Source organism: Macaca mulatta, chromosome 8 (assembly GCF_049350105.2).
Source record: "Macaca mulatta isolate MMU2019108-1 chromosome 8, T2T-MMU8v2.0, whole genome shotgun sequence".
Taxonomy (NCBI): domain Eukaryota; kingdom Metazoa; phylum Chordata; class Mammalia; order Primates; family Cercopithecidae; genus Macaca; species Macaca mulatta.
In genome coordinates this window covers 30634231-30659556 of record NC_133413.1, presented here as the reverse complement: position 1 = coordinate 30659556, position 25326 = coordinate 30634231, and the positions used below count along the sequence as shown (strand labels likewise).

At 40.0% G+C, this 25326-nt stretch overlaps 2 protein-coding genes across 47 annotated transcripts in view; one reads left to right on the top strand and one right to left on the bottom strand.

Moving 5' to 3' along the window:
• Positions 1-14543, bottom strand: part of HMBOX1 (homeobox containing 1) — a 164959-nt gene extending 150416 nt beyond the window's left edge. For 27 of the 38 annotated variants that reach the window (XR_013397224.1, XR_013397225.1, XR_003732310.2 and 24 more), the window contains exon 1: positions 14260-14543. The gene's annotated coding sequence lies outside the window, so the exon portion shown is untranslated. Of the gene's footprint in view, positions 1-13452; positions 13869-14259 lie in introns of those variants that run through there. The other 11 variants (XR_013397223.1, XM_077943376.1, XM_077943382.1 and 8 more) reach the window with 1 other exon arrangement.
• Positions 14544-14990: 447 nt separating this feature from the next.
• Positions 14991-25326, top strand: part of INTS9 (integrator complex subunit 9) — a 128016-nt gene continuing 117680 nt past the window's right edge. For all 9 annotated transcript variants that reach the window (XM_028852520.2, XM_028852519.2, XM_077943366.1 and 6 more), the window contains exon 1: positions 14991-15053. Coding sequence is in view for 6 of the 9 variants with exons in the window: in XM_015145084.3 (XP_015000570.1) it covers positions 15045-15053 (9 nt within the window). In the remaining 3 variants the exon portion in view is untranslated. The remainder of the gene's footprint in view (positions 15054-25326) is intronic.

The following is a 25326-nucleotide window of genomic DNA, read 5'->3' as shown; positions in this document are numbered from 1 at the left end:
CAAAAAGGGTTAAATGTTTGGCACAATTTAAGATGATTTCCTTAAAAAAATACGAATGCTATTGAATTGAGTATAGGTGAGACTACTGTAAAAGATTTGGGAGAAATGGGCCGGGCAAGGTGGCTTACGCCTATAATCCCAGCACTTGGGGAGGCCTAGGCGGCGGATCACAAGGTCAAGAGATGGAGACCATCCTGGCCAACATGATGAAATCTCATCTCTATTAAAAATACAAAAATCGGCTGGGCGTGGTGGCACGCACCTGTAGAGGCTGAGGCAGGAGAATCGCTTGAACCTGGGAGGCAGAGGTTGCAGTGAGCCAAGATTGCGCCACTACACTCCAGCCTGGAGACAGAGCAAGACTCTATCTCAAAAAAAAAAAAAAAAAAAAAGATTTGGGAGAAATAAAATATTATGATTTGACTCATAGATTATAAATGTCTTTAAGGTCTCCTTCCATTTAAAAAAAATAAAAACTGGAAATAATAAATGATACATTATGGGTATGGTTTATGCATGAAAAGCTGATGTAGAGTGTCAGTCAATCCATAGATTCACACACAAAGAAAAGGCATTGGCCCTAGATCAGTTTCTCAACCCCAGTAATACTGACATTTTAGATGGGAGAATTCTCTGTTGGGAGGGGGAGGTATTGGCCAGTGAACTGAAGGATGTTTGGCAGCATCCCTGCCTTTGCTATTCCCCACTATATGGCAGTAGCACTCCCACTCCAGTAGTGGTAATCAAAAATGTCTCCAAATGTTACGAAATGTCCCTGGAGGGTAAAATCACCAGTTGAGAACCACTGTCCCTGTACCAAATAACTAACAAATGTGTGCATGTCTATATATTTTGATTAAAGTAAAATGTTTAAGTCATCAGTTTTTAATGCTTTTTACTATAACCAACTTTTTAAAATCAATTGATCAACTCCTAGTTCAAGTTAAGTCATTTAAGATGTCTTTTGCATACACAACAGGAAGAAAGACAAAAAATAATCCTTCACCTGATCAAGTGCCAAATGAGATATCTTTGTACATGATGATAGCCCCATCTCATCCATATCTTTTGCTGAGATCAAGACAGAAGCACAGGATTACTGAGGAGGTTGTAGCAGGGAAAAAAGAAAGAAAAAGCAGCAAAGGGGGGAAAAAGGAGACGTAAGAAACAATTCCCAGATGGTTGCAACAGTGGCACAAGGAAAAAGCTTATTACCTCTTGCCTTCTTAGTCCCATTCACAGCAATGTTTACTACAGGCCAATCTAACACCAAACAAGAGGTTCCTACTAAAATTACTTACCAAGGCTGATAAATCAAGAGTGAAGAGGATTATTCTCTTTCAAAGGCCACAAGTGGCATGATCACTGCCCTCCCTGATGCCCTCACAAATCCTACCAACTTGGGGTAAGACAAAATTCAACTGAAATCTAAAACTATATTATGCCTTTAGGCTTTTTGTTTGTTTTTGCTTCTCTCTGTGTGTGTGTGTGTGTGTGTATGTGTGTGTAAAAGAAAGCTTAAATGTCCACTGGTGGGTAAATGGTTAAATTATACTTCATTTGTTTACATTTAAAAAAATGAGTTATGTCTTTATATGCTGACACCATTATATATCGCTAAAGAAAGAAATATAAGTGATAGTATGACACCATTGTAGAGGAGAGAACACACTTGTAACCTGAAAGCAAAGCAAATTATTAACAGTATTTATCTTTTGGTACGGCAGATTGCATTTTCCAAAACTGCCACAACATTTCCATCATATATGCTCTTTGAGAATGTTGCCACTCCTCCCATCAAAAGGTAGAGTGGAGTCTCTGTTCCCTGCTCTCCAACATGGGCAGGCCTGCATGACTGCCTTCATAAGTAGAATGTTGTGGAAGTAATCCTCAAGTTTCCAAGGATAGGTCATAAAAAACAATAAGCCTGACTTCCTTTCTCTTTTGGGACACCTGCCTTTGGAGCCCTGAGGCACTACGTGAGAAGTCTGGCTACCCTGAAGCCACCATACTGGAGAGACCACACAGAGACAGGGAGATGCCTAAGAAGACAGTATGTTTTCCCCAAAGGAACAGTGAGCACATGAGTAAGCTAGCTCAGATGACTGAAATTACTGAAGCAAGCATACCCCATGTGCAGTACTGAGATCTGTGCCTCATGGTTGAGTCCTCTTTCTGATCCTATTGAAACCAAACGGTGAGTTTCCTAAAGGGTAGGCCTACATCTCACTCATTGTTGGCTAAAGAAGTGGAAGTTAACAAATGAACTGTGAAAATGAAGGGGGGATGGGAAAGAACGTCATTTCTCTGATCCAGTACCCTCAGTACTAGACAGATTGCTGTGTCTAAGTTCTTGACAAGTATTATTGGCTGTAGAATGCTGGCACCAGTGGCAGGGGTACCAGAAATTTTAGGTTCATTATCTTCTGAGGATAAATTCAGTCCCCTCACCCCTGCCCCCTCCCAGGGGCAAGTCAGTAGAAAATTCAAGGATCTTACACTTCAACCAGGAATCCAATTCATATACACAACATGAAAACTAAACTATTTTAAATGTCACATACCTTACAAATAAATACAAAAAGTTACAATAATGATTGAGTATGTAAATACAGCTTATATGTGGAGTAAATGACTAGTCTAAGTGTGTCGAGGTTCACTGGGACATGTCTCTTCGACAGAAGGATTTAACTGGGTTTTAAGTATAAGGTTTTAACTAGTAAGATAAGGATATACAAATATATTAAGTGGGTAGGGTAGCAAATACCAAGAAACAAAGACTGAAAATATACAGCAGGAGGAAAGGTAATTTATTTGAATGCAATGTAGAAAATATCTTCTGGAATAAGAAAATAAGACATGGAAAAGGGAGGAAAGGAAATGTCAGCAAACCCATTACAAAGCACGGGGACTAAAATTTGGCATATGGCACAATTTGAACTAAGGTATAGTAACCTCTTAAATGACTTGATGAAAAGTTCGATAAAAATTATTCTAAGAGTGCTGTGCACCATGGAATAGAGTAGGGAAGTGGCAGGAAGGTCAGTATTACTTCTGCAGTCATCTTAACAAGAAGTAATGAGGATGGCAATTACAGACAATAAAGGAAGAGAATAATCTAAGCGATGTTATGGGGTGACAGAATCAGCAGATCACTGACAAATCAGATGAGAGGAGAAGGGAAAAAAGAACAAAAAGAAAAGTACTAAAGGGAGATTTAAAGCCTTTAATTCTAGGAACTTCAAGACCAGCGGTAATTTTAACAAGAGAGAAAAGAATGATGGAAGAAAGACTTGTATAGAAAGAATTTTAAGGGGAAATATTATATCTAATGCAGCTAAGAGCTACAAAAGGAAAACTGAGAAGAAAATAAATAATGCGCAAAGACAAAATAAATTAGCCAGAAAGAGATTATTTACAACAAATGAGAATTCTAAAGATTAAGGAGGGGGGTAAGTATTACCTTGGAAAAAGAAGAACAGGACAACTAATAATAAGATAAGGTGTAACAACCACTACTCTAAGCACTTAGCAAATGATGCCTCATATACTCACAAGAATCCTATTAGTAAATGAATAAATACTATTATTTATCTATGCCCAGTTTACAGATAAGACACATAGAGGTTTACACAAAATTACAGGGTTAAGTAGTGGAGATCAGATTTGCACCTAGACAATACAGCTCCAAAGTTCATGTTTTCAACCAGCTCAATATCGTAAGAGTAATTAAGGCTCCAAAAAGAATGACAGACCTTAAAAAAAAAAGGTGAGAAATTTAATTCGTGAGGGCAAAGGTTCAAGAGATGGCTGATATTCCAAAGTATATAAGTTAAAAAACAAACAAACAAAAAAAAAACTTGCTTAGTAGATCCAGAAAATTAGAATAAAGGAGGACTTAATGATGAAAGGTGGGAATAAAAAAAGACTGTCTTCTTAAGAGTTCATATATAAAAATACAGAGTTTAAGAAAATGAGCTGCCGGGCGCGGTGGCTCACGCCTGTAATCCCAGCATTTTGGGAGGCCGAGGCGGGCAGATCACAAGGTCAGGAGATCGAGACCACGGTGAAACCCCATCTCTACTAAAAATACAAAAAATTAGCCGGGCGCGGTGGCAGGCGCCTGTAGTCCCAGCTACTCAGGAGGCTGAGGCAGGAGAATGGCGTGAACCCGGGAGGCAGAGTTTGCAGTGAGCCGAGATCGCGCCACTGCACTCCAGCCTGGGCGACAGAGTGAGACTCCATCTCAAAAGAAAAAAAAAAAAAAGAAAAGGAAAATGAGCTGATGCCATAACCATAAAAACTAGATGTTTAGGGCATAATACTATTAAGTACGACATCTAGAAAAATAATCATACTTATCCAAAATATAGCCCATGTCACGATTTACTGACATAAGCAATCAGAGAGGATGGACATAGTGTTTAATATGAGGCAGGCACATATCAGGAAAGAAACACTCCCAATTATAAACAGATATTTGAGACTTCCACAGAACAAAGCACATAATAGGTTCTAAGTAGGTATTATGCTGTCTATGCACTTTCCAAGCATTCTGAGGACTCTACCAATTAGAATTACTTGATATACTTATGAAGGATATATATTCCTAGGCCCATCTCAGATTTTAGGAATCTTGGGGTAGAGCTCAGGAAACAATTTTTTTTTTTTTGAGACGGAGTCTTGCTCTGTAGCCCAGGCTGGAGTGCAGTGGCGCAATTTCGGCTCACTGCAACCTCCGCCTCCCAGGTCCCAGTTCAAGCAATTTTCCTGCCTTAGCCTCCTGAGTAGCTGGGATCACAGGCGTGCGCCACCATGCCCAGCTAATTTTTTTGTATTTTTAGTAGAGATGGGGTTTCACCATGTTGGCCAAGCTGGTCTTGAACTCCTGATCTCATTATCTGCCCCACTCAGCCTCCCAAAGCGCTGGGATTACAGGCATGAGCCACCGCGCCCAGCCAGAAACTAAAATATTAATACTTTTTCCAGGCAATTCTTCAGCACAAAAGTTGAGATCACTGTTTCCTTCTGTTGTAGCCTAAGTGCTTAGAACTCTGTGACTCCCCATCTATTTATCTCCTGTGGATCTGCAATGTGACTCTAATCTTCTAGGTTCCTTAGTTGCCTACCCTTGACTTGTACTTATTTCTAAAAATCTTGGCCCTGATTTGGTAATATAATAAAGACTTAGCTTTGGAAATTTTAGCTCTGAAGTCCATATAAACTCCAATACTGACATAGGAATAAAAAGGTCCAGTTCCTTTCCCTGAACTCATGGAGCTTTTGTTAAATATCACATATGCTGTTGACTGGACATTGGACTGACCCAATATGTCAATTCTCTTGTTGCCAGATCTGCAGAGAACAAGATGCTCACTACTACAGACTCAACTATTTGAATTCCTGCTTATTGCCTCTAAAGTAAGAAGGCACAAATTGTCTTGTTAGGGATGAATGACATTTGCTAAGAGAATAGCTGTCACTATATAGATAGAGGGTACCTATGAGAATGTTCCAGTTCCTAGAATAGTGATGAAATGAGTTCTCCTAAGATGTCTCTAGATCTTAACGATGGGACAAAAGAATGTCTGCTTGATATGAATAAGAGCTTCTTTATTCAATAAGGGATAGTCTTTGATAGCAACAATGAGGATCCTGATACATGGCTTCTAGATGCTTTCATGCTTAGTAGATCAGTGATCCAAATTGTAGAGATAGTACATTCATGTATCCAGGGCTACCTCTCATTCTCCTTCCTTAATCCTACCTAGTTCTTACAGTCCTACTTTGTCATCTTTCTGGTTTGCCTGAAGTGACTAGAATAAAAAGCCAATATTAAATTATAGGAGTCTTTTTGCTATTTCCAACAAACTGATCCTTGCAGAAAAGGATTAAATCCAACTTACCTTTGTATCCCACAAAGTACCTCATCATGCACTGCTAGACTTGACATGTTTAACTGAGTGCCTTGTTCAACCCCAACAAGAAAACCCTCCTCATATAAAGCATCTAAAAGCTTAAGCCTCACACAAAAGGTGCTTTCCACCCTACCTCCCACCAAGGTCATGGGATAAGGACAGGCATTTAAGTCACGGTGGTCATGCAATGCATTCCAATTTCTCTCTTCCCAACTGAACTAAAAGAAACATACTGTCACCAACAGGTAAACTTTAGTTGAAAGAACAGTTCAAGTCAATACCATGGCAAATCAAATCCACTTTCCAGTCAGAACTTTGGAGAAGCAGAGACTATGAAAAACCAGGGCAAGACAAACAGAACTGGAAGGAAGACATGAGAAAGGGAGATGAAGCAGACACGGAAGGAGATGCTGAGACAAGAAACCATTTAACACCAGAGAGCTTGAGAGACTAGCTTCTCAGATTCCTAACAGTTCTCCCATTCACACAAGGTCTAGTCACTCTTCTTCAACCCAAAACAGCTGAATCCCTACAACAGCCTGTCCTTGAAGCCAAATGATCCCTAATTAAAGCATTATTTTTTAGAAGGTACACCAAGACAAATAAAAAGCTAGAAACATAAATCCAAGGAGGAAAAAATAATTCTACCAGGAAAAAACTGAAATCACAGGTAGCCAAAAAGCTTTATAAATATGAATCTTATTTATCAGGAAGTGCCATCAATATTTATATTGATGTATTCCTACTAATGAAACAAATGAAACTTTAACTGGTCTTTTTTCAATGGAAATTATCACAGTATTGACATATGGAAAATTGTCTCAAATCCAGAGAAGACAAAAATCAGGTGCTCTACCTTTGTGAATACATTTGAAAATATTTTGTTAGCCTGTTCAAAACAGACTTCTGTTGTTGTCTATAATAATCGATAGTATATTGGATTAACAGCCTCATCTTTTTAAGACAGGCTTTATAATCATATGGCTGATTAAGGGGCAGCAAAGTATAACCAACCGTGTAACTATCCTTTAACTTGTACCTAACAAAAATAGTAACTATAACCTCCCTTTTTATTCTGTAAAGATCCTTTTTCTGAAAATATCTTTGAATTAACTTTCTTTAAAGCTAGTTCCCTTGCAATAAGTACAAAATAAAACTACGACATATGCTGACAATCAATTAATCTGACAAGTTTGCATTAACACTGTCAAAACCAAACTAATGTCAAAATAGCTATAATTTTGGTTATCTAACACAGATTCTAACATATCGTCTCTAGCAAGAAACATATCATGTAAGCCTTGAATTCATTAAAATTTAAATCTTTTTTTTTTTTTTTTGAGACAGAGTCTTGCTCTGTCGCCCAGGCTGGAGCGCAGTGGCACGAACTGGGCTCACTGCAACCTCCACCTCCCGGGTTCAAGTGATTCTCCTGCCTCAGCCTCCTGAGTAGCTGGGAGTACAGGTGCATGCCACCACACCCAGCTATATTTTTGTATTTTTAGTAGAGACAGGGTTTCACCATGTTGGTCAGACTGGTCTCAACTCCTGACCTCATGATCCGCCCAACTCGGCCTCCCAAAGTGCTGGGATTACAGGCCTGAGCCACCAAACCCAGCCTCATTTAAATCTTACACATTTGTGGACAATTTCAAAGTTATCGTTAACTTTTACCAGAAAATTTTAATGGGTCCTAATATTATAATTCCTCATTAAAAAAAAAAAAAAAAAAACTAGCCGACCTGGCGCGGTGGCTCACACCTGTAATCCCAGCACTTTGGGAGGCTGAGGCGGGCGGATCACCTGAGACAGAAGTTCGAGACCAGCCTGAGCAACATGGAGAAACCCCGTCTCTACTAAAAATACAATACTGGGCATGGTGGTGCAGGATCCCAGCTACTCAGGAAGGCTGAGGCAGAAGAATCGCTTGAACCTAGGTGGCAGAGATTGCGGTGAGCTGAGATCACGCCATTTTACTCCAGCCTAGGCAACAAAGAGCGAAACTCCATCTCAAAAAAAAAAAAAACAAAAACAAAAACAAACTAGCCAATATTTAGATTCTTATAACAAAAAAAATTGGTATGCTTGCAATGTCAGTTCATCTAAATAATAAACTTTTAAAAGAAAGTTTAATTGGAATTTTTCATAAAAACTTTCAGGATGTGCCAATGCAACACTTAACGACAGAGATACATTCTGAGAAATGCACCATTAGGCAATTTCATTGTTGTGTGAACACCATACAGGGTACTCACACAAGCCTAAGTGGTGTAGCCTATTGCTCCTAGGCTACAAACCTGTACAGCATTTACTGTATTAAACACTGTAGGCAACTGTAACACACTGGAAAGTATCTGTGTTTCTAAACCTTGGAAAAAGTACAGTTAAAATATGATATAATCTTATGGGACCACTGTCATATATTCAGTCCGTTTTTGACTGAAACATCATTATGTACTATATGACTGTATTACATAAGGCAAAAGAACGAAATTACTGATCCAATAATTGGTATCTTTCTCCTTAGCTATATTGACAAAACAACAGAACTTATGAAGAAGAGGAGAATCATTCAACCTTTGCAGTAACAGTTCTGTACCTTGATTTTGGTGGTTGTTATGCAATCTACACACTTGTGATAAAATGGCATAGAACTATACACACACATTGTACGGACGTCAATTTCCTGGTTTTAATATTGTATTAAAGTTATGTAGGATGTAACCAATAGGGGAAACTGGGTAAAACGTACAGTGCCCTCTCTACTATTTTTGCAGCTTCCTGTAAACTATAATATGCCAAAAGCATCCTAAGGACTTGCCAGCACTTCAAGGGCTCACAATAATCCTATGAAGTAGCTACTATTTTTATCCCCAGTCTATTGATGGGGAAGCTGAGGTACAGACATTTTAAATGATTTGCCCAAGGTCACATAGCTAGTAACTGGCAAAGTCAGGATTTGGACACAGGTGGTATGACTCTAAATTTTTGATTTCTGTGAAAGTCTGAGGAGCTGCTAAAGGATCACAGGCAAAGTATGGCTGACAATCAAATTCACATTTTATTTTGGCAAGATACTCCAATAGGAGTTTAGAATGACTAATGAAAAAAACTTCAAACAAGATTAGTTAAGATACCGAAGCAATAAACCAGAAATGATGAAGGCGTGAAATAAGAGAACAGTAATAGAAAGAAATGTATACAAAACATGAAACCAACTTGACTTCACGACTGAAGAGAGAGAACTTAATCCAATTTCAAGGCTTCAGTGACTATACCCAAGCCAAGAGTTTCATGTTTTAACAATACTATTACATTATCAAAATCTTTTTTTTTTTTTTTTTTTGAGACTGAGTCTCACTCTGTCGCCCAGGCTGGAGTGCAGTGGCGCAATCTCAGCTCACTACAACCTCCACCTCCCAGGTTCAAGCGATTTTCCTGCCTCAGCCTCCCGAGTAGCTGGGATTACAGGCATGCACCACCACACCCAGCTAATTTTTGTCTTTTTAGTAGAGACAAGGTTTTGCCATGTTTGCCAGGCTGGTCTCGAATTCCTGACCTCAGGTGATCCGCCCGCCTCGGCCTCCCAAAGTGCTGGGATGACAGGTGTGAGCCACCATGCCCAGCCTAAATTATTAAAATCTTAAATCAGTTCAGTCTTAAGTCATCCCTGTTTCAGCAGTAACCACAGCATTTCACTTTCTTGCTATAAAAATTGTGACTAGATACAAATTAAAGTTACTGCCACTTGGCAACTCTACACTATTTAATATGTATACAGTAATGAGGCTACTAATATTTTCAATACACCACATGTGGACCATCTCTGGACATAAGATAAACAAAGAAGCAGCCAGAGAGTATATTCAGCATGTGGAATTTAGTAAACATTTTTTATCACAATCCACACTCTAAGAAAAACCTAGTGCCCTTTGACTGAGTTAGAATCATTTTACCACTTAACAGGAAGGAGTCTAGTGCCACCCATTTTAAGGGCGAAAAAGTTAAAATAATTGATCACTTCAAAGCTAAAATCAGACTATTGTTACCTTTTTTTTTTTGTAAATGTAAAAAAAAAAAACACTATAGCCTAAGAAGCTGTCAAATATTGCATTAAGATTATAATAGCCACTGGAAAAACTTAATGTAACTTCAACCTTATTATCACTATGAGGGTAAAAACCATGCTAAAGCCAGGGCCCTTCCAGGAGCTAAATGCTCTTGGAAAGTGTCCAAAACAATGTTATAGTAAATTTCCAACTTGTTTCATCTAAGGTCAAGGAAAACAAATTATCTAAAGCACTGGATTATATTTGAATACACTGCAACTAAAAGTTTTACATCAAATAATCCCATGGAAAAATCTTTACTCTGTACCTATCATGGGCCCTAAATTCAGTAAGGGCAATGTGGGGGAATAGCTGCACCTAGGAATCCATGCTACGTGTTACTTAGTGGTATTTTGAGAAAACTTTCAATATCGATAGCTTCCATTTTGAGAGAACTATATTTTAACAAAATCTGTGAAAATAATGGCTTGGAATGACACTGAAAATCTCCTTAGCTTCTATAATGTGGACAACATGTGCTGGTTACTCTTTGGTTTCTAGCGTCACTCAAAGTTCAAGGTCTCCTGCTATTTGTGGCTCAGATTCTTTCTTATGGGAGGCATGTCTGATAGATATATACCAATTTCATAAATAAACAAACATAAAGGTATTTTATGTGTGAGTGCATGTGTGGGTGTACATATATAACACTCTAGACAAGCCATGCTTTTCACTCACAACAGTATTTTAATAAATTACAGTTCTACTAAAGTGAGAAGTAAAAGCCAACCGTTAACAGAAAAATCTAGCCAAAGAATAGCAAAGTGAGCTACAAAATTAATTCCAGAAGCCAAAGAACTAAATAATGCAGGTTCACAAAACAAACAAAACCAACACATTTTCAATGAGCACTATTCGGTTTATCTATAAATGTTCATGTATTTAAAAAGTTGAGTAGTACGTCAACTTTCACTTATGACAACATTCTACATAAATACCTAATTCCCAAGAGAAATAATTCAGGTTTAAAGAGCTGTATACAAAAATAAGAGAAGAGCTACAATGAAAAGAACAGAAGCAAATTACATGGTAGCTGCCTGAAACACTAAATGTGGGATGTACTGAATACAGTGTACAGGAGACTCAAAATGCACATATTAAGCCTAAATATTCCCAATGTATTCAATATCTATGAAACAAACAATAGAATTTCAATCAACACTTGCCACAAAAATTGCCATAAGCTGGTTGCTTCTATTTTTTAAATGATGTAACAATGACAGATTTGTTGCCACATATTTTGTAACTTACCAACACTGAGCTATTAAGTTTCTATTAGCAATGTTTTAACTGAGGATTTGGGCTAGAAGACTGAAATCTGTTCATACAGCAGTGAAAACGAAGCCTCACTAAAGGCATTCAACTTCCAGCTAAAGGCTCCTTTCCTTGATGCATATTTGTGATCATAAATAGTGTTCACTAAATGCAGTACACTAAACTAGCAACAGATTAGTTAAAAGTAGCTTAGATTTTCAACTTCCCATAATACAAGCAACATCTTTAGAAGCAATCACATTAAAATAAATGTGTCTTTCACAGTTACGCGATGAAATTTTAAGCTGGACAAGCACCAATGCCCTGGTTTTCTACTTTATTCGTAAACCATATGACTCCCACATGCTGAGAACGTTTTATGCTTTAACCTGCAGTAAAGGCTTTACATCATTTTAATGCCCAGTACTTAAAATGAAACGGAATCACCCCCAATGAATGCTAGGAATATATTTGGTTTACACGTGATGATTTTGATCCCACTAGTAGTCAGAAAAAGTTTAATGAACGCTTTTCCCAGTAAATAACTTTGTACTTCCATGGACAAAACAAAAAGAAATTTTGAGGTAAGGGTGGATGGAAGAGAAAATACTCATGCTTTTCCAATTCAAAATATTAACAAACATGTAGGTTTTTTACTTCTAAAATAACTATTAAACATTTTTTAAAACCTCCATGACTATAATAATATGCTTCAGAAAAATAAAACAAAACACTCCGTTAAGTAGTTATGTAGGATTTTTCTCCAGCTTTTGCAAAGTAGTGTTTCAAGTTAAGACACAAGCTTAAAACAAATGATTCTGAAAATCCTGGTCTATCACAAACTAATGGCTTAGTTTGGAATCAACATATTGTATATTCTACATCTGAAGATTTAGAAATCACAGTTTTTTTCTATTCAGGTCAATTGAAGTATACATGCTACCTCATTCTTTCAGTCCCCCTTATCTGTGTGAATGACCAACAGCAAAAATTTCAAATAAATGGTTAGAGGACATACCATAAAATTATACACTATCAATGTGGTTTTCAGTTATCATAGAATCTAAAGGTCCCTTACTGATGATAGGTGGCAGATTCAATAATTGATAAGTTTGGGGAATATATTCAACTCTCAACAGTTGAAATAGAAATTATGCCAATTTCTTTATTTTAAAAATCCGTTACACTAAAAAAATTGTCACATAAGAATTATTGAAGAAATTAACAAGGAAGTACAAAATATGTGATCTTAAATTCTTCTAGTGTGTTATTAAATATTAAAAACTGTGAGAAATATATTGCAATCCTTTTCTTTTTAACTCTAATTGAAATTTGAAAAAAATTTAGAATTCAAATTTCCCAACTTTGACTTAGAAACATAATTCAACTAGATCAAGCAACTTAATTGTACAATTTTAAAATAAGTTTAATGCAAAGCACTGCAATCCTGATGTGATAATTACCTGCAGCATAAATGCAAAATAATAAATGCATTTAATGATGCATTTTATGGTAAAACCACAAAAAGCACAACCATATTAGCACAAACTAAACAAAAAGACACAGGCGGTATTACGTCCATCAGAATGAGAAATGTCGTACTAAGCCAAGAAAGAAAGGAAGGACTTAAGGAAGGAAGGAGGGAGGATAGGAAGGAAGGAAGAGGGAAGGAAGGAAGAGGGAAGCCAGAGGTTTCTATACCTGCAGGATCCCAGAGAAATGAGCTAGTCACATCACTCTACCCTATATGATACATGGGTGATTTTTTTTAAGCTTCAGTGTAAATAAAAGCAGTAATCACTTTATACCATTCAACTTTACACAGTGTTATCTTTAATGCCAACTGCATTCTTCCCTTTACTCACCCAATGCTTCTTCACTGTTCCATTCCACCAGCTTTCAGGCAAATGCAAGACAGAACAGGGTGGAGTAGAAGAAAAATACAAGCAGCGCCTTTCCGCGCACCCCCTCTCCCGCAAATAATTTCCAACAGTTCTTCCTACTACGAAAATAAGTCGCCCTATCTCAAGATACACAGCAGACATTCCGTCTCTTTAGTAGACATACACAGACGCGTACACAATCCAGCACTCCCGACCCCCACCCCAGGCCCCCCCGAATCTTCAGCAATTATTCATCTAATCACACGAAGACAAGATACCTCTACCTACGGTTTCGGGGTGAAGGTGGGTGGAGGACGCCTTTCAAAGTAGCCCCAATAGTGTAACCAAAACACGGTTCCGGAATAAAATATTAAGAAACACTTTTCCTTTCCCACCTATCTACCGACTTGAGGATGCAAAAAACCCATCTCCACATCACACCATCTCTACAGTTCTCGTGGCTGGAGTTTGGGGTGGAGATTCGTCCAGGGGAGGGGGCGGAGGCGAGTGGCGGAGTGTGAGCGGGCGACGGGACACGAGCGAGTTGCTAAGCCCGGCTGCCCCGCACCACGTCGCCAGCCCAAATGCCCAGCACCAGGACCTCACGCCCGCCCCTCAGCCCAGGCCCAGAGCGAGCGAGGACTCGCGCTGTCTAACTTCTCATCTACAGACACCGCTCCAAAACAAGCAGAGCACACAAGTACACGTCACACAGTTTAAACACACTTCCACACCCCAAACAAACCAACACACCTGCAAATCACCTCACAGTTTCTCGAACTCCACACCAGAGACCCCACCTCCAGGATTCAAACCTTCCGCTCGTAGTAGAGGAAACCAGAAGAGTTGGGGGGCAGTCGACGCCTTTCCAGGACCGGCCCCCACGAACTGCCCCACCCCACAGCCCGCGTCTGGATCACCCACTCGGAAGCCCCCTGCTTCCTCCCTCCTCTCAATCCGGCCGCTAACGAGACCCATCCCCAGCGTCCGCTCACTTCCTCCCCAAAACCCCTCCAAAAAAAATTGTTTTAAATGAAGAGAAAGAAGTGAGGAAAGAGACTTGAGGTTGTCCGGCTTCAAAACCGCTCGACTCACCTCAGAATCCTCGCTGAGTTCTCTCCGCCCGGCAGAGCCCCCTCCCCAACGTCCCAGTACGAAGGGCTGAGGTAGGGAGGAGGGAAAACGGGAGGGGGAGGGGTGTCTTCCGCGTGGGGCGCCCGTCGGGAGGGGACTGGGGAGGGGTTGAGGCCGGCGCAGGAAGAGGAGAAGGGGGAGGGGAGGCCCCTATCTCCCAGTCTCCCCCTGAAAAACCTCCCTTGTCTCAATCACATCAGACTGACTGTCTTTGTCTGGCTGACAACCGCCATATTGATATCAACAGCCCCGCTCCCACCTGCTGCCGCCCGGCGTCCCTGGGAGTTGTAGTTCCTGCCTCCCCCGAGTAAAAGCGCGGAGCCCGGCGCCTAGAGGCCCAAGAGAACTACAACTCCCGGCAAGCCCCGTGCCCATCCGCCTTCCCTTTGGGAGGAGGGGAAAGGGGACCCGGAGCCGTCGGGACTACACATCCCAGAACACCATGGGCTCCAGGCGCGTAATGGGGACATGATATCATGCTGGGGTGGAGAGGGCGGCGGGGATGAATTTGAGCTGACGGAAGGAGGCGTCCGCAGAGGAAACGGAGGAAAAGGAAAGGCGACCACAGTTCCCATGGTGCCTGGAGGGGAGACTACATTTCCTATGATTCCCCTGGAAGGGACGTGAGAATGAAAGACTGCAAGTCCCGCGATGCTCTGGGCTGGCAGGTGGCGGAGATTGCACCGGAAGACGCTTCCTGCGTTTGAGGAGTTCAGTGACTGCTATTGAACCACCAAAAGTCCATTATGAAACTGGTGAGTCTTCGCTCCTAGGTCAGAGGGCAAAGTTGATGCTATATCCTTTTGGACCTCTTTTTTTCCTACTTTGGGCAGGGAATCGTCACACAGGAGGGGTAGCAATTAAGTAGCTGGAAAGTGGAGTGGGCTAAAGAAAGCTGCTTTTTGTTGTTAAGAAGGCTTGAATTCCCTCTCCCGCCCCCCTATCCCTCCCAGGAGGTCTTCTTTCACTCGTTGGTGGGTCTTTTTGTTCAGACAAGACGTTGACTCGGTCACAGTCCTTCCCCTATGAACTCTGTGGGCTCTGTTAACCAGGTTTGGACGTCCTGGCTCCCACGTTAGGGTTATAATAGGCTGTTAACAACCCCTTTCCATTCGACTGGCGCTTGAGTAGCCTGTCTCCCTACTGTTGTTGAAACTTTGGCTAGATTTAAGCAGACAGTAAAAAAAACATTCGGCAGAACGTAATCACTTATTAAATATCCTGTTGTATAGACTCCTCACTGCCCTTGGTATTAAGGACGAGGTCAGAGTGTGGAGAAGTTGAGTCTTAAACCCTAACTGGGATTTAGATGGGGAGAGAAGTGTTATATGGTATTCCATTCTAAGACTGTAGGGACTGCATGAGCCAAGTCTGGATGAAGTGTGCCGGTATACCTGAAGTCTTAACATCACACAACTCAAGCACCTGGCTCATAGAGACTTCTCAAACCTTTGATTTGAGCCATTTGACTCATTGTGCATACAGGTCTGACTAGTTTATTCCAACTCGATTCAATTAGTAATAACATAGTGTAGAAAGGCAGGTGTGAAACTCTCTTTATCAACCTTTTAAAATCCATATTCGTGCAGCCAAGTTACTGTCAAGCTTTACTTGAGGCAGGAGAATCGCTTGAACCCAGGAGGCGGAGGTTGCAGTAAGCAAAAAAAAAAAAAAAAAAAAAAAGTTTATTTTACCATTTATATAATTATCTGAATATGCTTTTCCAAACCACACAACCCACCTACCCTCATCTTGATAATCATTGTGTTACAGGCATATACTCTGCAAAGCCAGCTGTTTTCTGCGTAGTCAAAGTGTTAAAAGTGGATTCAATTCTGAAATTGTCTCCATGTAAAGATGTTTATGTAAGAGGAAGGATGCGGGTCACTAAACCTTGAGAATAGCAATTTACTCCTGGGTCAGTGTGCTATACATTTAAGAATGCAGAATTAAAAGTCATAGCAGTTGCCCTACAGAAGCGTGCAACCTAAGAAGAAGATGAAAAGTAAACCAAAGTTATTATTTATTTATTTAAAGACAGGCTCTGGCTCTGTGGGGCCCAGACTGGAGTGCAGTGGCGCGATCTCAGCTCACTGCAACCTCCACCTTTTGGGCTTAAGCGATCCTCTCGTCTCGGTCTCCACATGTAGCTGGCAATACAGGCACGCACCACCACACCCTGCTGATTTTTTTGTAGAGATGGGATTTCAACATGTTGCCCAGGCTGTCTCAAACTCCTAGGTTCAAGGAATCTGCCCACCTCGGCCTCCCAAAGTGCTGGGATTACAGGCATGAGCCACCGTGCCTGGTCCGAGATTATAATTCACTGTGTTCAAGGTAAAATAGAGGCGTGTTCAGGGTTTTGGGAATTGAGAGAAGATTGGGGAGGTCAGGGACAGCTTCCTGGAAAGGTGACTGACTCTTGAGCTGATAAGAAGGATAAGTAAGCCAGGACCTTCCATGAAAGAAGTCAGCTTATAGGAGCAGAAGACCTTGGTAACTTATTGGCTAAAGCACAGACCCTGTGTTCTCAATAAAGAACAAATTATACTTGGTGTGTTCAGTTTAAAAAGGCAGGGAAGTGTGAAATAGTTTTTCCCATAACAACTCATTAGTGAGGGTATCAAAAAGCCAGAGTTGGCCGGGCGCGGTGGCTCAAGCCTGTAATCCCAGCACTTTGGGAGGCCGAGACGGGCAGATCACGAGGTCAGGAGATCGAGACCATCCTGGCTAACACGGTGAAACCCCGTCTCTACTAAAAAGATACAAAAAATTAGCCGGGCGAGGTGGCGGGCACCTGTAGTCCCAGCTACTCGGGAGGCTGAGGCAGGAGAATGGCGTGAACCCGGGAGGCGGAGCTTGCAGTGAGCTGAGATCCGGCCACTGCACTCCAGCCTGGGCGACAGAGCCAGACTCCGTCTCAAAAAAAAAAAAAAAAAAAAAAAAAAAGCCAGAGTTTACTTTACGTATACTTTAGTTTGCTCATAAAATCCTTCTGCTTAATTTATTTAGAAATAGGAAACCAGGGAATAGGAAAAAGTAAAAAAGTGGAAAATTATTTTTTCCATTAAGAACCAAAGATGCCTCAGAGGAAAAGGAAGTCTTCTACTGATACTCATACTCTCTCTTTACTTTGCAACTATGTATTACATACTAAAACTTATTTGGTAGTTGATAGATACATATAATTGAGAATTTCCATCAACATACCAAAAGCATTGTTGCTCAGTAAGTTAGGTTGATGCGTCATGCCTCCCAAATGGTGGTAATAAGTCCTCCCATGGCCTAAAAGTTTTAATTTTGTGTACTGCTTCAGGAATATGTGATAGGCTGTGTTTTAAGTTTATAATTATGAAACAAAAATACATAATTTTGTTTAACATTTTCTCATTTTTGAGATTGACTTTCCAGAGTACCCTTCCCACATACAATCTATGACCACCTCTTATTGATTCTACTTCCTAAATGAAACTTTCTTAAATAGATTCTGTTCCTCTCCAGTCCAACTAGAATACTGTCTTTGTAGTGGGCTCTTTTTGCTTGGAATTCAACAAGACCCCTTATCTGGTCTCCCTGTATTCAGTCTTAACCCTGTCAAATTCATTCTTTCCTCTGCATCCAGAAGTTGTTTTAATTGCAGAGTTCCATGAAACCCTCTCAGTATCTTCCTTTGCCCTTAGGATAACTTCCTACACTTAACTTGGTTGAATGCGTTCCATTGCCGGCCTCACTCTTTTTTGCCTGGCTAATTTCTTCATATATTTCAGATCTCTGTCTAAATAACACTTCGTCAGGGCCTCCTTGAATTAAATACCCCTGTCATATGTTTGATGGCATACTTCCTATATGTAGTACTAGTAATTATTGGACTGTGTCTGTCCTCCCCCATGTAGACTCTGTGTAAATAATTAGTAAATAATTTCTGAAGGTTTATCAAGGTTTATCATATTATCTATGAATACCCTTGAGAAAAGATTAAAGAATGAAATTAAAGAGATTACAATAAGCAGTAACAATTGAAGTAAAAAATGAATAATTGCTACCTTTTATAAAGCAATTATTGTATGCCAGGCAATGTGCTAAGTATTTGCTATATAGTCTCCCATTTAATCCTTTGATTCAGATGACAGTATTCCCATTTTACAGACAGAACAATGTGAGCTTCAGGGAGGTGAAGTAAGTGGCTTAAAGTTAGCACGGATTACAAATGATAGAGTCAAGATCTAAACCCAGGTTTCCCTGTTATTTAGTGAGGGTAGGAACTCTAGCACCCTGCATCATGCCTAGGTTATCTCTTAAAAAAAGGAAGGTAGAGTGCATACCCAAAATGTATTCAAGGCTATTTTTAAAAATTAGCTTTAAATGCAAGTGTGGTTCAATTAAGATCTTCAGGCCAGGTGCAATGGTTCATGACTGTAATCCTAGCACTTTGGGAAGCGGAGGCAGGCAGATGGCTTGAGATCAGGACGTTCTAGACCAGCCTGAGCAACATGGCAAAACCTATCTTTACAAAAGATACAAGAATTAGCTGAGCGTGGTGACATGTGCCTGTAGTCCCAGCTACCTGGGGGGCTGAGGCAGGAGGATCACTTGCGCCTAGGAGTTCGAGGCTGTAGTGAGCCGTGATGGCACCACTGCATTCCTGCCTGGGTGACAAAATGAGACCCTATCTCAAAAACAAAAAACAAAAACAAAAAAATATTTTTAAGGTTATTGGTTAAAAAAATTTTTTTTTTTAAGTTTGGAAACTTTCTTGATGAGCTAAAGGCCCCCATATCAGAGCATACCAATTTGATTTTGAAGTTAGTCTTTTTTATATTCCAAATTTAGTTCCTGCGATACCATTTATAATTCTCCAACTTTGCACATCACCCTCTTGGTGACTTTTCACACACCCACATGAAAACAATGGATGCCATTTTAATGTAATACTTGGGTATCTCCTTCTTAGATACCAACTCAGAGGATTTCAGTGGCCTTCCATATTTATAATATGCAATATTCAGGCAGCTTTATTTAACTGAAGAAAACTCGTTGGCATTTTCAGTTAACCAGAATCATTTTAGAAAGCAGAGGAAAATTAGAAATGTATCTTTTAAATTAGCGCATTTTAGAGCATGTTCTGTTATTCATATAGATTGAGCCTAATTGGGTACCCTGATGGCCAGTTCAGCTAGGGATAGAAACCTGAATTCACAAAGGCCCTTACCGAAAGACCATGGAACAAAAAATTCTGAGCACATCGACAGAAATTAAGTTTGAAACATCATGTCCAGCAACCCAGTCATTTAAATAGATGAAGATTCAAGCGAATAAAATAGTCCGAAGCAGTTCAAGAATGCAGCCTGTGTGTTGTACTTCCTACAGATACTACCTGAGATGGAGAGACTCTTCTGGCTTATTCAGTCAACAAAGATTTATTATGCAACCACAGTATACCCTTGGCATTCACAGTTTTAACGCTTTCCATTTTAACCATTACATTTGACCCCTGTGACATGGAATTATTTATAACTTTGCTGAGACACAAATTTGAATGTGACTTTAAGATTAATGATAATCCTTTGGGAGGGGCCTGAGTGCCTCAGAATCCATGGAGCTCTGCAGAAGCCGGCTTGTTAAAAGTCTTAAAAGAAGGTCATTTAAATGCTTGTTATACTAACTAAATTTGATGGAGAAAATTATATTCTGTAGTTGTGTTTACAAATTTTAAAACTTGAGAAAGCCACGAAATACATTCTTCAGTGGTCTTTGCTCCTTTGTTCAAAATGCTGTTTCATTTCTACTGGCTCAAACTTTTAACTTGCCATTTCTCCTGGGAAAACAGATGGAGCAAAGAAATGAATTCATGGACTGCTCCCAGTGGAAGACAAGTAAAACACTGAGTGCAATTGTAGATTATGTAGAAGATTGCTTGAAAGGGGCAAATCCTGCCCCAAGGTCAGTTTAAGAAATCATTAGAAAGGGGCGTGGTTAATCCTCACCTTGGATCTGCGAGTGTTGGATTCTTCCTCCAATTTACATGGTTGGAGAATCCTGTTGGCTTGCTAGGTTGTACATGAAAAACAGGAAATCTTGGGCTATAAATTACAAGCCCTCAACGTTTTACCAGTGCCTGATTCAACTATTGCAGTACAATTTGTTAAAATGTCAGCTTGACTTCACTGTCTTTTCTGTTTTTCTTTGCTGGTTGATAAGAGTGCCCTCCTGTGTCTTTAGGATGTAATGTCATTTCAAGCTTTTCAAAGGTCATATTTTATCATAACCTCAATAGGTTTTTTCCTTCATGATTTCCTCAAACTCTGAAAAGCTACGTGTGACATAAGGCTAAGTTACATACCTTGCTCAGTAATGCTCTGTGATAAAGATGGGTATTTTACTCTTAGGCATTTCTGAGTCCAAAATTGTTGTTCTGAAGATTAAATCTTTTATACTTAACAAGATAAAAAAATATACCGGGCCAAGCACAGTGGCTCACACCTGTAATCCCAGCACTTCAGGAAGCTGAGGAGGAGGATCACTTGAGCCCAGGAGTTCCAGACCAGCCTGGGCAGCATAGTGAGACCCTGTCTCTACAAAAAAAATTAAGAATTAGCTAGGCCTGGTGTATCATGCCCATAGTCCCAGTTACTCAGTAGGCTAAGGTGAGAGGTTTGCTTGAGCCTGGGGATTTGAGGTTACAATGAGCTGATTGCACCACTGCACTCTAGCCTGAGTGACAGAGCAAGCCCCTGTCTCAAAAAAAAAAAAAAAATACACTGATGACAGACTTTTGGTAATAATAGTTGAATTGAAAAAAAAAAAAAAATTCTGGCTTACCTATGGTCAATCAGCAAAGCCAGAAGACTGTTCTAATACAAGTACTACAGCATTACTGTTGCTATAACCACAGTAGCACATTTGTTTTGTGACTGGTTTGCTCTGAGTACTCAGATCCCTCTGGCATTTGCTCTGACGCTCAGCAATATTTAGTTAATAGTTCACAACGGCCCAGGTTGCAGCATGGCCACCAAGTCATTCCACATGGAAAATACACTCCTGGTTTGCTGAACACCAGCAGAGGTCCAGGCATAAACCAACCCTCAGATCTCCATCATTCATTTATTTACTCAACAAACCTGAACACCTCCTCTGTACCAGGCATTGCTCAAGATACTAAGCATATTGCAGTGAACAAAACAGATTTATCCCCAGCCTATATGGAATGTGAAGCCTCGTGGGTTTACTATCCAATTCAAACAGTATTACATTGAATGTCCTGATTAGAGATACCCTTGGGCACTGTCTCAAATATTTTTGTTACTTGTAATGGTCAAAACTATATTTAATTGTATCCAGTAATATGCTTTCTGAATATTTTAACAGATGAGGCCAAATTGCTCACTAGTTTTCCATTGTACAGGTAGTATATGAGAATGCATTTTCCCCACCCTTGCCAATGATACTGTTTCTTTACTTTCACTATTTGTGTTCCAAATGTAACTTTCTTCTTTGATCTATCCTCACATGCTCTCAGTCTACTATAGACTTCATCCATGTTTAGTAAAATGTCCCTAGAGTAGTGATTGCAGACGTGGGAAGATGTACCAGAAAGGGGAACACATTTCTTCAGATAAAAATATGGTGCCATAAGAATCTTCAAAAGGAAGCTTGTAAAAGATCTATGGTGTTGCTTTGAAAATGCCAGTGCTTAGATGTAGGAATTAAGATGATGGTACTATGGGATCAGACAGATTGGAGAGGCAGCTGGGGAAGTGTGGGTAGATAGCAGAGGAAATCCCTTATTCTCCCCACAATAGGGAAGGCCAGTGAGAGGAAGCCTGCAGTTGACACATCAGGCAGGACTAAGAAAGGGGTACATGCCAGAAATTTGCAGAGATCATAGGAAAAGGCAAAAGTAGGAACAGCAAGGACAGGAAGGGAAATAGAGAAGACCCTGTAAGAGCAAGGCGCTGGCTTGAAAGTCACAAGTTGCTCAGTGATCATGACTAGTAACTGTGTGGTGGGAACTTTACTGAGAGAAAAACAATGGGTTTAAATGGCTCCTGATTTACCATAAATTTGAAGGAAATGCCTCGAAGATTTAAAATGTTTAAATTTATTGAAAGCACATTTGAATGAACTTTAGCTCTCTCGAAGATAGGTAATCAGACAAATGATGTTCAAGAAAGCTATTCTTTAATAGGTATTGTAAAACTAACACCTTTTTTGGCCTTAGATTAGTTTATTTCTCATCACTCATGTTTATGAAGAGGTGGGGGAGGTGAATAATAAAATGTCTTGTATAATCCATTTCTCAGATTTATGGCTTAATCAGTCTCTTTTTCTAAATACAGTATTCCTACATTTTTCTATGCTGTTAATATGAAGGCAAGCATAATGAGATGTTCTAGCTTTATAAGTCTTCGTTCCTCTATTTTTTTCCAGCATGTGGAAATATGGGTAAAAAGCAGTAGTTTTAATATGTAAATGATATTATAGGTACCTTTTTTTACATGGTTTAAACAGCTTTTTTGAGGTATAATATGTAATATGTAAAATTCATGCATATAAAACAAAATTCATTGACTTTTAGTAAATTTCTTTTTTTTTTTTTTTTTTTTTTTTTTGAGGCGGAGTCTCGCTCTGTAGCCCGGGCTGGAGTGCAGTGGCCGGATCTCAGCTCACTGCAAGCTCCGCCTCCCAGGTTTACGCCATTCTCCTGCCTCAGCCTCCCGAGTAGCTGGGACTACAGGCGCCCGCCACCTCGCCCGGCTAGTTTTTTGTATTTTTTTTTAGTAGAGACGGGGTTTCACGGTGTTCGCCAGGATGGTCTCGATCTCCTGACCTCGTGATCCACCCGTCTCGGCCATGACTTTTAGTAAATTTCAGAGTTGTGCCTCATTCACCACAATCCAGATTTAGTGCATTTCCATCACTCCAAAAAGATCTCCATTACTACCTCCAGGCCTCAGCAACCACGAATCTATTTAATTTCTGTCTCAGAAGATTTGCCCTTTCTCGTCATTTTATGTAAATTAACTCATTTGATATGGGGTGTTTTGTGGCTAAGACATCTTCTTTCATTTGGTGTAATGTTTCTGAAGTTCATTGATGTGGTAGCATATATCAGTTGTTTCTTTTTTCTTGCTGAATAATACTTTCCTCTGTGGGTACTCTGCATTTTGTTTATTCCTGCACTAGATGATGGACATTTGAATTATTTCTGCTTTTTGGCTGTTATGACTGTGTAGACATAAGTTTTCATTTCTAATTTATCCAGGTTTTCACTTCTTTTTCTTATAAGATTGTACTAGCTAGACCCTCCAGTACAATGTTGAATAGAGGTAATGCAAGCAGGCGTCGTTGATTTGTTCCTCATCTTAGGAAGAAAATATTCAGTTGTTCACTCCTAAATATGATGTGAACTGTAGGTTTTTCATAGATGCCCTGTGTCAGGCTGAGGATATTCCCTTCTATCCAGCTTGTTGAGTGTTTTTTATCATAAATGGGTCTTGGATTTTGTCAGATGCTTTTCCTTCATCAAGGCGATCATGTGGTTTTTGCCTTTATATTAATATATTACTTTAATTGAATTTTGAATGTTAAGCCAGACTTGCATTCCTGGAATAAATTCCGCTTGATCATGATCTTTTGTATATGTTGCTGGATTTGGTTTGCTCACATTTTGTTGAGTATTTTTGTGTATGTATTCATGAAGGATATTGGTCTGTAGTTCTCTTGTGATATCTTTGTTTGGCTTTGGTATCAGGTAATATTGTTCTCACAGAATGCGTTGGAAAATGTTTCCTCCTCCTCTATCCCTCTATGTTCTGCAAGAGTGTATGAAGAATTAGTATTATTTCCTCTTTAATTTTTTTTTTTTTTTGAGACTAAGTCTCACTCTGTCACCCAGGCCGGAGTGCAGTGGGCAGTCTTGGCTCACTGCAACCTCCACCTCCCGGGCTCAAGCGATTCTCCTGCCTCAGCCTCCGGGATAGCTGGTACTACAGGCACCTGCCACCATACCTGGCTAATTTTTTTATTTTTAATAGAGACAGGGTTTTTCCATGTTGGTCAGGCTGGTCTCGAACTCCTGACCTCAAGTTACCTGGCCTCCTCGGGGCCCCCCAAAGTGCTGAGATTACAGGCATAAGCCACCATGCCCAGCCTTTAAATGTTTGATAGAATCTGTTAGTGAAGCCATGTAGGGTGGGCTCTTCTTTGGGGACGGTTTTTAATCAACTAATTCAATTTCTTAACTTCCATAGGTGTTTTCAGATTTTCTATTTGTGCATTACTTCTTTTTAAATTGTGGCAAAATACACACAACTGGGTCAAATTTATCGTTTAACCATTTTTAACTGAACAATTCCGTGGCATTAAGTACTTTCACTTTTTTTTTTCTTATTTTTTTTTTTTGAGACAGAGTCTGGCTGTGTCATCCAAGCCGGAGTGCAGTGGTGCTCTTTCAGCTCACTGCAACCTCCACCTTCTGAGCTCAAGCCATCCCCCCACCTCAGCCTCCCGAGTAGCTGGGACTACAGGCACATGCCACCACACCCTCCAGCCCCTGACAAACCCCATTCCACTTACCATCTGTATGAATTCAACTACTCTAGGTACCTCATATAAGTGGAATCATGCAGTATTGTCCTTTTGTGTCTGGCTTGTTTCATTTAACATAATGATTCATACATTTTTGTAGCATGTATCAGAATGCCCTTTTTTTTTTTTAAAGGCTAATATTTCATCGTTTGTATATGCTACAAACAATGTGGTATTATTTTCTTTATCCATTTATCCCTTGATGGACACTTAGGTTGCATCTGCTCTTTGACTATTGGTAGTAATGGGTGTACAAATATCTGTTTAAGTCCTTGCCTTTGATTTTTGGGGTATATACCCAGAAGTGGAATCCCTGGATCAAATCACATGGTAAATCTGTGTTTAACTTTTGGAAGAACTAACATTGTTTTCCATAGTGGCTGCACCTTCACTGTTTTATATTCCCACCAGCAGTCCACAGGGGTTCTGATTTCTCCCCAC